The sequence below is a fragment of the Coniosporium apollinis genome (genome assembly GCF_000281105.1).
Source record: "Coniosporium apollinis CBS 100218 chromosome Unknown supercont1.16, whole genome shotgun sequence".
Taxonomy (NCBI): Eukaryota; Fungi; Ascomycota; class Dothideomycetes; genus Coniosporium; species Coniosporium apollinis.
In genome coordinates, this window is record NW_006913278.1 from 149,161 (window position 1) to 162,838 (window position 13,678).

General features: G+C 54.0%; 5 protein-coding genes across 5 annotated transcripts; 2 read left to right on the forward strand and 3 right to left on the reverse strand.

Annotated features, from left to right (window-relative positions):
* Positions 1 to 1,097: 1,097 nt before the first annotated feature.
* Positions 1,098 to 1,921, forward strand: W97_03810 (vesicle transport through interaction with t-SNAREs 1; the record flags this gene model as incomplete). The annotated part of the gene is made up of 3 exons (XM_007781704.1): positions 1,098 to 1,277; positions 1,357 to 1,766; positions 1,834 to 1,921. 3 exons carry the CDS (start codon positions 1,098 to 1,100, stop codon positions 1,919 to 1,921), a joined length of 678 nt encoding a protein of 225 aa, XP_007779894.1.
* A 52-nt stretch (positions 1,922 to 1,973) lies between these two features.
* On the reverse strand, positions 1,974 to 3,179 carry W97_03811 (uncharacterized protein; the record flags this gene model as incomplete). The annotated part of the gene is made up of 4 exons (XM_007781705.1): positions 1,974 to 2,213; positions 2,286 to 2,639; positions 2,743 to 2,939; positions 3,014 to 3,179. 4 exons carry the CDS (start codon positions 3,177 to 3,179, stop codon positions 1,974 to 1,976), a joined length of 957 nt encoding a protein of 318 aa, XP_007779895.1.
* Positions 3,180 to 6,902: 3,723 nt separating this feature from the next.
* Positions 6,903 to 9,226, forward strand: W97_03812 (uncharacterized protein; the record flags this gene model as incomplete). The annotated part of the gene is made up of 9 exons (XM_007781706.1): positions 6,903 to 7,065; positions 7,119 to 7,262; positions 7,308 to 7,379; positions 7,438 to 7,574; positions 7,630 to 8,103; positions 8,169 to 8,242; positions 8,297 to 8,669; positions 8,721 to 8,759; positions 8,834 to 9,226. 9 exons carry the CDS (start codon positions 6,903 to 6,905, stop codon positions 9,224 to 9,226), a joined length of 1,869 nt encoding a protein of 622 aa, XP_007779896.1.
* Positions 9,227 to 10,145: 919 nt separating this feature from the next.
* W97_03813 (uncharacterized protein) lies at positions 10,146 to 11,916 on the reverse strand (the record flags this gene model as incomplete). The annotated part of the gene is made up of 2 exons (XM_007781707.1): positions 10,146 to 11,120; positions 11,209 to 11,916. 2 exons carry the CDS (start codon positions 11,914 to 11,916, stop codon positions 10,146 to 10,148), a joined length of 1,683 nt encoding a protein of 560 aa, XP_007779897.1.
* A 282-nt stretch (positions 11,917 to 12,198) lies between these two features.
* On the reverse strand, positions 12,199 to 13,122 carry W97_03814 (uncharacterized protein; the record flags this gene model as incomplete). The annotated part of the gene is made up of 1 exon (XM_007781708.1): positions 12,199 to 13,122. The coding sequence occupies one exon, from the start codon at positions 13,120 to 13,122 to the stop codon at positions 12,199 to 12,201; it is 924 nt and encodes a 307-aa protein (XP_007779898.1).
* Positions 13,123 to 13,678: the final 556 nt, after the last annotated feature.

Consider the following 13,678-nt stretch of genomic DNA (forward strand, 5'->3'; position numbering starts at 1 on the left):
CTTGACGGCCGTGACGGAGGTAGATTGCGAGACCGGCGAACATTGGCGCGGATAGTGAGATAATGATTGACCCAATTGTGCACATGACAATGGAGCGGAGAGAGAACTCCTCCCAGGTGGATCTGGTGGGCCGGGTGGAGGGCGATGAGTCCACTCCCGTATAGCTTGGTGATTGACTCTTTCTTCTCATGCGTCGCCAGGTATTGCGTAGCAAAGCAAACGAGCCGTGTTGTAGTTTCTGGAATTGTGCAAAGAAGAACGGTGTCGCGAGCGTGTACGAAATGATGGCGGAGACCACGTTGTACATAGCCAGCATGCCCAATGTCTCCGCGTGAGGACGGCAATCCATCCCAGGCTCATTGTGGATCAGCCACTGGGGCCTGATGAAGGTAGTGTTGGTCGACATAACGAAGCAATATACGCAGCAAAAATGTGCCGCAACCCGTTTTTCGAACAGAAGATTAATATCAAGAGGTTATTGTGGGGCGTTAACATCCAAATGTACCTGTATTTATCGGCTGTGACAGCTCACCGTGCTAAGAGGCCAACCACTGCGCCCCCAAGGCTGCGGCTGAGAAACCTTGACGCCTTCATCCTATCTTGAGGCATGACAGCAGTCTCATTGGCAGGTGGATGATGTACGCATAAGTAGGCAGGTTCTGGCATCAATCAAAGTCCTGAAAATCTTATGACGGTGGCAAGGTCTATGAACCGATCATCTAAGTATTCCTGAGGCATTGGAGCGAACTTGTGAGGTTGCGTGTTGCGAGGCATCCGCATCCCAATGAGTCAAGCAGGGATGAGCCAAGCCGCGCGAGGCGTCATCACAGCCACGAAGAGCGACAAAGCAGCAACCATTCGACTCCAACCCATCCTCCAACTTCACCATACAACGAGACTCTACAGCACCAAGTCAGCATACGGATAGCACTCATACAACCACGCAACAGCGACTACCAGCGACCGCCATACCGACTACATACGCAGCACCCCAGGGCGCATCCCTACCTAGGCACCTCCGCGCCGCGCCTACAGCTACAGGCAGCATCAATTGAGTGCACTCAGCATTTCCTCCATAAACTCCCCAACCGCCCGCCATGTCGAACATCCTAGACTCCGAAGCCGGCTCAGAGCTCTTCGGCAGCTACGAAGCCGAGCTGAAGCTCGTCCAGGCCGACCTGAACCAGAAGCTAGATCAGATACCCGAACTTGCGGGCGAGCCGCGAAAAGCAGCGGTCCGACAAGCAGAGCGAGCACTGGAAGAAGCAAATGAATTGGTGCGTATAATGCTGGGCCTGAGTCCACAACCATAGACACCCGCGCGGCAAGCGCTGACAGCAATCACGTCTCAACCAGCTCGACCAAATGCGCATCGAGAAGCAAAACATCCCCGCGCCTGCCAAATCAAAAGTGAACCAGCGCTTTCGCAACTTCGAGTCTGACGTCGACGCGCTAAAGCGGCGCCTCAAATCGCTGTCAGACGACCGCGAAGCGCTGTTCGGTAGCCGCTACACCGACAATCCGACCGCAGACGACCAACTCGAGCAGCGACAGCAGCTGCTATCGGGCACAGACCGGCTTGAGCGGAGCAGTGGCCGGCTGCGGGAGAGCCAGCGGATCGCGCTCGAGACGGAGGATATCGGGCGGAACACACTGGCGGATCTGAGCAGGCAGAGGGAGACGATTGTGCATACGAGGGATACGCTGGGGGAGAGCGAGGGGTATACAGATAGAAGTATCAAGACGTTGAGGGGGATGGCGCGTAGGTACTGGCTTCCTCGATTCTCAGTGGTTGGCGAGATTATGGTAGGGAAGGCACTGACAGCTTCACAGGATGGCTACGAATCGGATAATCACCATCGCCATCATCACTGTTCTTGTTCTTCTCATCATCGCAGTCATCGTCAGCAAGTTCAGGTGATTGGTAAGAGTGGACAATTTCGGGCGTTCATGGCGTTTACAAGGTGGCAGCGCTACTGATGCGTCTCCATATTGGCGCGCTCGCCGATGTTCGGCGTGCCAGGCCTCGATGGCTCGTATGTGTGGTACTTTCCAACGAAGTTAATCAGGTTCTGATCGACCTCCTTCGGATGCGAGAAGCTCAAGAAGTGCTGGCCGTTCTCGACTGTCTCGAGGCGTGCGTCGGGCGAGTTGACGAAGAGCTTGATCTCCTCTTCTGCATTGGGGACGGTGTAGACGACGTCGCTCGTGCCCTGCAGCGCAATTAGCAGGCCGCACTGACCAAGTCCCCGAAAATGTAACCATTCCGAAGACAGAAAACTTACATGCAGCCACAGCACCGGACACCTAACATCAAACAGCCGTCCATGCAGCCCATCCCTCTCTCTGAGATTAATCGCTGCCATCCTAGCCCTCCGCCTCCCGTCATCGCCCTGGTAGTTCGCCTTGATCTCCTTGATCCAGAAGTCGCGCGTCTCCTTGTCGCAGTCCTTGCCGAAGCCGATGTCGATCAGGAAGTTGCAGTAGTCCTCGGACGGCTCGAAGTCATCTGTTTTTTGGTTGGTCGTCCACTCGTTGATCGGGCCCGTGCAGGCAGCGACGCCGTCCCAGCAGCCGTGGGCGCGGGTGCGCTCGGATTCGTAGTCCATGGAGGTGCCGAGGGGAATGATGCCTTGGATCTTGGGGGGTGGTTAGCTCTGCTTACTACTGCTGTACCATGCCTGTTGCTCGAAGACACGCCTCCCCTTGTTTGCTGGACCGTTTCAAAGGTAAAGGACTCACCCTATCAGGCGCCAGCAACGCCATCCGCACCGTGATCCAACCTCCCTGACTCGTCCCAAGCACAAACGCCTTGTCGATCCCAAGCGCATCCATGACCTGAATGTTCATGACCGCAGTATCCCAGTACGTGAAGTTCTCGCTCTTGGTCCGCGTCTGGCCGTGGCCGAGCAGCTCGATGGCTACAAGGTTCATCTTGTCTAGTGGGATTGTTTGTTAGCCAGTTGATGTGAGGTCGAAGGGGGTAAGGAAAGGGGGCTGGAGGGGGTGGTACCGGTAAGCTCTTTGTTGGCATACTGGCTGCGGTATAGCTCCGAGGAGGTGGTGAAGCTGTTCACGAGGATGAGGGTCGGCTTCGAGGAATCGTAGGGTTGGGGCATCTGGTAGGCGGCGTCGATGCCGCCTAGGTGCTTGACGTGGACGGTCTTGGTGTTTGGCATTTTGGAGTATGTCAACAATGAAGTGAGAAGGAATAATGGGTTAACTGACTATGAGACAGCTACTCGTACAAGCTGATGACGAACAGAAAGTGTGTTTATATACAGCTACCAAGGCCCTGAGCCCCACTGCGGGGAAAACCCTAGAACTCTGCCATTGCTAAACAGGTGAAGTCATGGGTGCGGACCGGAACGAGCATTCTAAAAGAGCTTGCCGGTTGTAAGGTACTTGTAAGACCTATGTACCCTAGCAGGAGTGTTTACCGTCACAAACACTATTGACGGTAGCCCAGATACGAGCATTGAAGCTGCAAGTACTTCCATGTCGAGCCGATGTGAATGTTCCGTTGCAGCAGTGACACAGAAGACTTTAACATTGTGCCTGAGAAGTGACTTCCTCCCGTCCTCGGCATGATGTCGTGGAGATGGAGGCTGCCTGTCTCCTGAACTCGATCCGAAAGCCGCCCCCGCATTCGGGAATAACATGACACTTTCGGATGAGCGTAGTCACGGGATTTCATTTGAGTACACGCAGTGCCGGCGAGTCCACTGCAACGCTTGAACAGTTTCAACCCAAGAGCGATTCAAGTATGACGGTCCTGTAGATGGTGTCGAAGGTGCAGCTCAGTTCACTTCTCTGAAGCGCGCGCTTCTACCCAGTAGAGGCGTATCAGAAGGCCATACAGTCTGATATTTTGCCTGCAGCTGCGACATCCTTCCTGGAAGACACCACGAGGTGTAAGATCAATCCGATGAAGGCATGCCAACAGGTCCTGGGACGGAGGTTGTATCCGGGACCTGTATGTCTTTAGGGGTTGGTTAATAGTTGTTTTCGAGACAGACGTTCCCGACGAGGTAGAGACGACCTGTCCCAGACAAGCTGGCATGCGGACACTCAAATGAGTTATCCCGGGGCATGTGCTCCTTGAAATTTGGATTAGCAGCATAAAGTATTGTACTTCTAGATGAAAGCGTTCGGGAGTGGCCTTCGTATGATACCAGTTTGATGTCAAGTTAAAGAGTTGACGCAAATTTGTTTTCTCCGCTTTCCAGCCCTACAACGATCCTTCCTCCAATCTTCCGCTGCCGTTCCTCAAATGCAAACAGTTAGGTCTTTCTCGTTCGTCCTTGGGTTAGCCATGTTAGCTTCCACTCCTTCATCTCTACAAGCCCTCGTCAAACACCTATTGCTCCAATCTCAATAGCCGCCAGTCTCGTTTAAGTAGTGGTCTGGCTCACACACGGCTGCTGGTCTCGCAGCTCACTGCACTTCTGCTTGACTTCTTATAACACGACACTCAGAGTTTGAGTCTGGATGCTGCGCAATAGTGAAATGAAACCCCTTCTCTCGCTTGAAGGCAATTGGGGCTTTCAAAAAGACGCAGGAGTAAGAACGAGCCCATCGTCCCAATAAGCGGTCCTTCTCTAGTGGTTTGAATTCAAAGTTGCAGAACGCATCTTGTCCATTTGTGTTTAGCCCAAATGTAGCTACTCTGTGGTCCCAGAAGCAAGACACCTCTACGGCCGTTGATCGACGAGGGCTCTCTTGGGATTAGTGTATGCCGCGCATCTCGAACTACTTAGCCGTGACGGCTCTGAGTGGGTGGTCCGCTTCATCTAGATTGTCTCCTGCAAATCCCGGATACTAAGCACTTGAGCCGTGTCCGCTCGGCTCTTGTAACAGTTTCCTTTTCCGCTTGAGGTCTATTTGCTTCAAGCTAGGCTTGGTAAAGGCCAAGGTAGAGATCGTAATATCAGCCATACTCGTCCAGTTGAAGCCACTTACGAACGTAAAAGCAGAGCCATAGTCCTAAGTCCTTATCAAGTTCCATCGCATGGCCTTAAACTCCGCTCTAAGCACGACCAACGGTATACCAGGGCCCCTCTTTCTCGCTAAGCTTTTCCAAGTTCGCTCGACCCAGCCGCGCCTCGCATCCAAGGGCTATCCAGAGAATGCGTGACCGCTCTTGGCACGGTTTTGGGCGTGGACAGGGGTCATGGATTTTCCGGGTAGCCCTTGACCCGTCCCGCGTGTACGCTCGCACGTCGTTGCCAAAATGCCCCGACTCCAACCATAGACATTACCCTTCGACACGGGTTTGAAGTTTTTCTGAACTTATGCCAGTTCATTTGTGTACTTGATAGATACAAGAAACACATTTTAAGATTTGTACTCTGCTATGCAGACTATTTTACTTACGTTTACTCGGTGGTAACGGGTTGATTTTCCATGCTTATAAGCCTTGGAGTCGGCGTGATTTTGGCGACAACGTGGCTCGCTTCAAGGGTCATCCATGATGAAGCTTGCCGGTCCGCGAACGGGTTTGGGGCGAGAGGTCAGCAACCTCCATTCTGAATGGCCCTTGGTCGGAGCCAAGCCTGCACGTGGTCGGACCGAGGGGCCGGCTTCCGCAGGGCCTAGAGTCAACCACAACCTTACAACCACGAGCCGCAGGCTCTCTTTCACCACTAGGCATACAACCGATCAGCATCTTCAGATACGCCCTGAAACGTTCCCCAAGCCCAACAACGGCTCATGCTACCGTGCATGAGCCCACAGTCCACCAATGCAGGCGGGCGAAGCACACCTCCTCGTCCCGTCTCTCTTAACCATGCTCTACTTTGACAGCCTTGCAGCTGCCTCATCAGTGATCATGCAGATGAGCATCACCACTGGTTGCGCCTTAGCAGCCATTACGCCACCGGGCCGTTTCTTGCCTCCCGGGGCATCAGATTGATTTTCGATACGAGGCGGTATGCGAAGTGCTTACAAGCCAAGCGCTCCTGAACCCTGATCTTATCGAGCTCAATCTTGCACAACTCGGCAGAAGCCTTGTTAGGCGTACCAAAGATTGTAGATCAGGATTTGGGCTGATAGTAATACATTTTCTTGCGCTCAACCAATCCGTCGCGGGATCATGTTTTTAGTTGCCGGAAGTGGAACAAGGTCGCGACTGTGGCTAAGCCACGTTTTCTGCTGCCGTTTCCAAGATGTAGGTGCCTGAGATCTCTGCCTGGTCTACTGCATGTTCGCTTGTCTGCCGTTCATCGTTGTCTTGCATTCCGCTCTCTACTACACTTGTATGGCCAACAAGCTGACGGGGCTGCCGCAAGGCCAGCCACTCCGAGACACTCTCCAACTCTGGTCCATGGCATACCGTTTCACTTGGATGCCGCTCTTGCTTTTCCCATCACAGTCGACGGCATCTCTTCCCACTTACGCTGCAATATGCTAGGGTGGAAGATGTTTAAAGCAGCCACTCAATATATCCCTCAACCCTTTACAAGGCATCCCCTCCCACTGAGACGGCACTTTCGCTATACCCAGTACCATCAACTGCATCTTCTTCCGCTTAAGTTGCATGACGGGTCTAGGCATGTTGGTTCCGAACAGCTACCACATGTCGCGAAAGCTACACATGCAGCGGGCCTGACCCGGGTGCCCGAGATGCATCATGCCACCATTCTACTCTCCACGTGCTTCTGCAAGTCCGTGTGGTACGAAGCAAGGCTGTCGAGCTTCGAGCCGCCCCTTGTCGGTGTTCTCAATGAGATGAGCGGGGAAGAGGCCGAGAGCGACGGCACGATGTGGTAGAATTGAGATAAAGGAGTGCTCAGTTTCCTCAGAATTCCAACGTTCTCCTTCGTAAGAGGCCGGCTGTTGCCATCTACTTTCGTTGAATTTCTTCTTGGAAGCCTCCACCAAGAGCCACACGTCCATTCAGAATGAAACTTGCATCTTGCCTCACTGCCACTCGCGCTCTTCTCCTCAGTTCGCTCCTAGCACAACGAGGCTACGCGTCTCCAGTCAAGCGTACGACGCCGCCGCACAATGGGACGAGCTCGGAGGCAGGGACAGTGCTGACTTACGACTTTGTCATTGTTGGGGGTAAGCCATTGATCAAGGCTGCTCGCGAGGTTCTGTACATAACTGTCGTATAGGAGGACTAGCAGGTTTGACGCTAGCCGCCCGCTTGAGCGAAGTTCCGGACCAGACGGTTCTCGTCTTGGAAGCGGGATTGAGTCCGGAGGTCGTTGGCGCATACGTAGTCCCCGGCCTCAATGAGCAAGTCCTAGGCAAGTTCAGTTCCCATATGTAAGGGTAACTCATACGTTTCTGACCTGAATAAGGCACCGTCATCGACTGGTCGTTCGTTACACCCCCTCAAGAGTCGCTCAACAACCGTACGATCCTGTACCACCGTCAGTCTCCTTTCATCCGTAACCCAATTCATATCAAATCGTCACTAAACCCCTTTAGGTGGACGTGGCTTAGGCGGTAGCACTACAATCAACGGCATGGCATACGGTCGGGGCTCGGCCAGCATCTATGATCTCTGGGAGAGCTTAGGCAATGAGGGCTGGAGCTGGAACGATCTGTTCCCGTACTTCCGCAAGGTATGATGTGCTGTCCGAGAGATTCAAGCCATAGAAACTGATGCTTAGGATACAGAGCACGAGATTCAACCCCGGCCCTGACCCTGGACCTTATGAGACTTTCGATGCTTCGGCTTACAGCAGCGATGGCCCGGTTCAGCTTGCTTTTCCGAACTCAATCAACGAAGAGTTCCCGGCCACAGTCGACTTCGTTGAAGCCTTGAGCTCGATTGGTGTCGAGCCAGCCATCGATCTCAACCTAGGCGTCAACCTTGGCGCTCAGCAAGAGGTTCTTACGATTGACGCAAACATGGCGCGTTCGTCTTCGTACGACGCCTACTACGTGCCGATTAGGGATCGCCCCAACTTGACTGTCATGACCTCGGCCTTGGTCCAAGCTATTACCAGCGAACAGCGAGACGGAGCCTTGACTGCAACGGGAGTGGTCTTCACCGAAGGTTCCCGGGGGAATGCACTGAACGTTACCGCAAGAAAGGAGGTCATCCTCAGTTGTGGTGCTTTCCAGACCCCTCAGCTCCTTATGCTTTCAGTAAGTAAGACCAAGGTACGACCTGACGAGAGGCTAGTGACTAATCATAGCCTCTTGCGGCGTAGGGTATCGGTCCTGCAGAGACACTTGATGTCTTCGGCATTCCTGCCGTTTTAGTGAACGAGAATGTAGGCCAGCAGTGAGTAATCCAAGGGCCATCAAGCTGGTGGAGGCTGAGACTAACGGTATTCAGCATGCAAGACCACACCTATTTCAGCGTGACGGCGAGAGTGACGCCTGAAACCGGAGGTGATGTGTTCAACCGGATTGATCTTCTTCAAGCGGCTCAAAGGGAGTATTGGGCCAACAGAACAGGCCCGCTGACTGTCGCGGGAGGAAACACCTACTCGTTCCAGAAGATCCCCGACGACATTCTTGAGTCTCTGAATGCTACAGAGCTCATCGGCGACCGCTCCAACCAAGCTCACGTCGAGTATGTGTTCGAGTCCGTCTACTACCCGAACAACCCGAACGTGGAGCGTTATCCGCCGAACTTGGATGAGACCTTTTTCTCTGTCACTGGTGTGATTCTCGCGCCTGTCTCCAGGGGAGAGGTGACGCTCCAAGTATGATGGTTCTGGCAACACAAAGCTCTTTCGGATTGCTAATTGAATTAGTCCAACTCTATCACGGACCCACCGTCGATCAATGTCAACGTAAGCTCTCTCACGTCTGCTTGACACAGCTTACGTATCTTGAGCACCGTATGCTGATGCTATGGTCGTTACAGTACTACTCCGCTGAGGCGGACCAGAACATCGCCGTTTGGATCCTACGTAACCTTCGCACAGTTCTCGCGCAAGCCGGCCTGTCGCGCTGGACAATCGGTCCCAACAACGGTGAGATAGCTCCAGGTGTGGAAATTGAGAGCGACGAGGACATCCTTGACTTCATCAAGAACACCGCGCTGCCGGTGTGGCACGCTTCTGGCACGGCCCAGATGCTGCCCGAGGATCAGGGCGGTGTGGTCGATAGCCGCTTGCGGGTGTACGGCATGCAGGGCTTGCGCGTCGTGGACGCCAGCATCATGCCGATCATTCCAGATCAACACATCCTCGCCGCGGTCTATGCAGTCGCAGAGAAAGCAGGTGATCTAATCAAGGAAGACTGGGGCTTCTTGTGATTGTAGCTGGGATGAGGTGCCTTCCACCTTATAGTCGAGATCGGGGCTGGGAGCTGAGCCGTCGAAGGTTTGGTAACAAACAGTTGACTGTGGCATGGAATTGGGAACGGGCTACCGTACACTGGCTCTTAGGACACCTTCTCTTCATTCCTTCCGTAGCATTGAGACGAAAGATGATATGACTTGTTCTTCCGAGGGTTCTCAACCCAATGTCCACTTTGAAAGCTCCATGGCTAGTGTCCAACCAGCCCTCCTAGGCTGGCGGCCAGAAACACTTCCTATTGAGTCCGACATTGTTGTAGGCGACTTTTTGATCTCCTACTGCAAGGAATTGGCTCCGCATAGCAAAAGTGTGGGCCCTCATGGTCAAGATACAAGATCACTGCGCCAGACACTGTCAGCTTAGAGCAACAATTGCTTGTCTCTCAGTTATACGTCATCGTTTCTTTCTCGTGTGCTTCGTTGTGTAGTTACATCAAGGCCGCCGTGATATGCATTATACGTCAGCGCAATGCAGGGTTTCATCGTATATAATGATACTGCATTTCATCTCCCCGTTGCTTTTATCTGCATTCCTCGCACACTCCGTGCACATACCGCCCAAGCTAGCACCGTTGGAATCGTGTTCCATTGAGCGGGCCGAAGCTGGAAATAACAAACTTCCGGCAGCCTTTGTCGTCAGCCGGTCGCTAATAAAGACCAGGCCTCCCCGATAGAGGGCTCGCCCATTCCTTCGTTTGAGGCTGTACGTGCAGCTCAAGAACCTCCATAGCACTCTATTCAGAAGAAAGACGCTGCCAAGTTGCGTTGGCAAATCTTGCGTCGTCTTTTGCCCTAGGGCCAAAGCCCGCCCAGCGGGGCCTCCGGCCGCTTGTGTTGTCCGTACTGCGAATTGGTGCATCCTCTCTCCGGATATCAATCAAGGCGCCTTCCTAGCAAATCTCGCCAACGCAGGTCCGTATTCCTCCCTCTGCCTCTTCAAGCTGGTCATATCCCTGCTATTCTGCGCCTTCTTTGCGGCCTCCAACCTCATTCTCGTCTCATCCACAACATTCCTCTGCCCCCTCTTCCTCAGATGCTTCCTCAATGCGCTATTCTTGCCACGCCCCCTGTTCTTCAACTTCTCGACTATATCCTCCGGCTTGCGATCTAGATTCCTCTCCCGCATCCGCGTCTCGTGGCTCGCAAGGTCGATGTTGCCGATGAAGTTCGGGTCCAGCGAGATCATCTCCGGCTGCAGCTTGTGCAGCAGTGTTCTGACTTCCGCTTCCTGGCGCTGCTTGACCGTCTCGTACGGATTCACTTCCAGGGCATCGTAGTTCGGTTCTCCCGCGCCAGGCACCAGCAAGCTCGAGAAACCCTGGTCATGGCTCACGCCCAGCACGTCCTCCAACGGACACCACCTTACACGCTCAATAGCCCTCCCCTCGCCTCCCCAAGCCATATACGGCGCCTGCGCCTTCTCCTGATCCGCGGCCGCTTTATCGAACAGCCCACGCCACACAGATACCTGCGTGCCCCACCCCACAGCCGCCGAGCCCCTGTCGCTGATCGCGACCGAAGACCCGGGCCGCCGCAGGAAGTAGTTGTGCACAGCCTTGTACATGCGCAGGTCCCAGACGGCCATGCGGCTGTCGGCACCCGCGGAGACCATGTAGCGGCCCTCGCGGTCGATACCCATTGCGCGGACGGGGCCACGGTGCGCAAGGATCTTGACGAGGGGTTCAGTTGTGTTGGGCGACCAGAGTGTTACGGTGCCGTTTTGGTGCCCGATGTTGATGATGGAGTTGTAGGGGTTTTGCGTCATGGAGGTTGGTTGGCCCAGGTGGGTGGGGGTCTCGGCGACTGTGGCGCCGGTTGAGGTGTCGGTGTATTTGAGATAGCCGGCGTTGCCCTGAGCGCGGTTAGTTGTTAGTCTGTTGTAGTTCCCTTTAGATACTGCAGCTGGGGACGTCGGATCGCGAAACGTGCGAAAGACTTACCACCGTAGCTAGCAAATAGAAATACGGCAAGAACTCCATATGCCTGACTTCGACATGCTTCTGCAAATTATGCAACTCCACGCCATCTCTCCCATAAATGTAAACGCTCTTCTTCTGCGCAACCGCAAAGTACTGGTTGTTGTGCAGCCACTTCGCATCCCTGACCGTCTCCCCGAGATGCAGTTCACAGCCCAGTTTCCCATCCCTCCAGTCCATCGTCGCCACATGTCCCTTTCTGCCCGCAAGCAGCAACTCCCTCCCGTTCCGCGTGTAGTCGCTCACATACGGCCCTAGGCCTTCAAGCCTCAACTCAAAGCCTTTCTTCGCTGTTTCGACGCCCACAGCCTCTCGGACATCTTCTTGTCGCACCTTGTATGTCCGCTCTAGCTCACCCTCGGGCTGTATGAAGCCTGAGTCGTGCTCGTTGAGGATCTCGGCATCCTTGGCTTTGAGCGAGGCATTGCGGTATTTGGCTTCTAGCGCCCGCAGGTTCGAGCGTAGCTTCCTATCTTTGACGCTGCGTGTACGAATGGGGGCCCCGCGGCCATAGGTTGCTGAAGCTTCGAGGGCACGCCGTTGGAGTGCGATGGCTTCGGCGGACGACGCAGCGTCTGGAGGGGCGAGGGCGGCGGTGGGGTGTTTGCGCGTGGAAGATTTTGAGGATGCGCGTCGCGAGAGCGTAGTCGGTGTTTCTGTGTCGTCGCTCATGTTTACCGCGTTTAATGTCGAATGACGAGCGCACAAATGTTCTGGTAGGTATGGGCGCGAGCAAAAAAGTTTCTAGATGTCGGCTTGTCGCTTCAGGACGGGCCGAAGGCGGGTAGGGCTGAGACAGGGTTATTATTCAGCATCTTAAACTGACTGCATGTGGAACTCTTCAATATTCAATTTTATATGCAAGTGTTAGGTTTGAATAGACGCGGTGATCTTTGCGGGATAAAAGAGTTCTAGCTCCACTACTATGTACATTCAACCTCTACTAAGAAAACTTCACCCAATACACATACCACAGTATTCATTCCCAGAATCACTTTCATCCCTATCCACCAAGGTGAACTCATCGGAAGAGTCGACGTCTTGAGGATGCGACACGACTGAGAAACCCTCTCCGCAGGAGTCTTTGCGTGCAGCCTGGTCATCAGTAAGCTCCTGCAGCTGTGCGTTCAGGATCTTGTTACGGGCGAAGGCCTGGCTCGCAACTGCTTCAACAGCTCGAAGCCTTATCTGGTCCAGCTTCCTCGCGCGCTCGAGGCCAGCAACACACCCCTGCAGATGATTGGCCCTCGTATCCACCGCCTCGGATGAACTCTGCATTTGTGCGAAGGTGACATTCATCCCGAAAGCGCTGCTGGCGATCCGGGCATTGGTAGTCAGCAGCATCTCCACCTCGACTTCTCGCGTAACGAGCTGCTGCTTAAGTTGCCGGTAGGTTTCGCACAGTTCAAGGTTGCAGTCCTCGAGCGACTTATTCACCGCATCGTTATCCGCGCACTCCGCGCGGAGGAGCTTGAGCTCCTGCTCCTGGGTCTTGAAGCGCCTCGCCACCTCGATGCAGTTGCCCCCAATTTGCTGGAGGCTCGCGATGGCAGCTTGGGCCTGGTTCCTCTCGGCCAGAAGCTGTCCGACAAGTCTGCGAAGCTCCTGGTTGGCTCTCGCATACTCTTTGTTTTGCCGCTCCAGCTTCTGGTTTGCCTCCGTGAGGTTGTCGAAGAGCAGCCGGGAGCCCCATTTCTCGTGGTGATCGGCCTTCCGTCCATCGGCGGTGCCGGTTCCGCTGGTGGTTTTTGCGGCGGAGATGGACTCATGCGTTCCGCCATGCGTCGGCAAGGCGTGCATGCTAGAGCCAGGAACCTCTATGCTCCTGGCGATGAACTCCTCGACCTGGCGAACGGAGGGGAAGTTTGCAGCAGACATGCTAGTGGTGAGTGGTTGTTGTGTTGGATTGTGATTGATCTTAGGAAGAGTAGCTGAGGTGGGGGTGGTTGGAGTAGAGGTTGATAGATAGGGAGGACTTTGGGTAGTTGATGGTGGATAGAAGTAGCTGAGGATGCAGTGCAAGTAGTGCTTGATAGCAATCGTGCGATGTATAGTGCGGATTGGAGTTGAAACCGAGCAGGAAATGCGAATACTTATGCATTTCTCTCGTATGCAAACTGAGGACGCACATCATGCGAACTTACTTTCTCATTCCGCTCTGACAGTAGAATCCATGGTTTGGAAGTCTGGGCGATGCTAGCGACTAGGTTCGCCATAGAAGCTTGGAACTCAAAACTCAACTTGCAACCAGAGTGCACAGTTGCTTAGATTCCCAACCGTGAAACAGCTTGAACGTTATACTTTAGCGCTCGAACAATGGTTTGCGATATTTTAATCATAGATCAATCCGTCATCAAGGCAGTGACATAGAATGAGCATGACAGCCATGGTCGCTTCTCCCCAGATGCAACCGTCTCCCACCATCTTCTGTGCA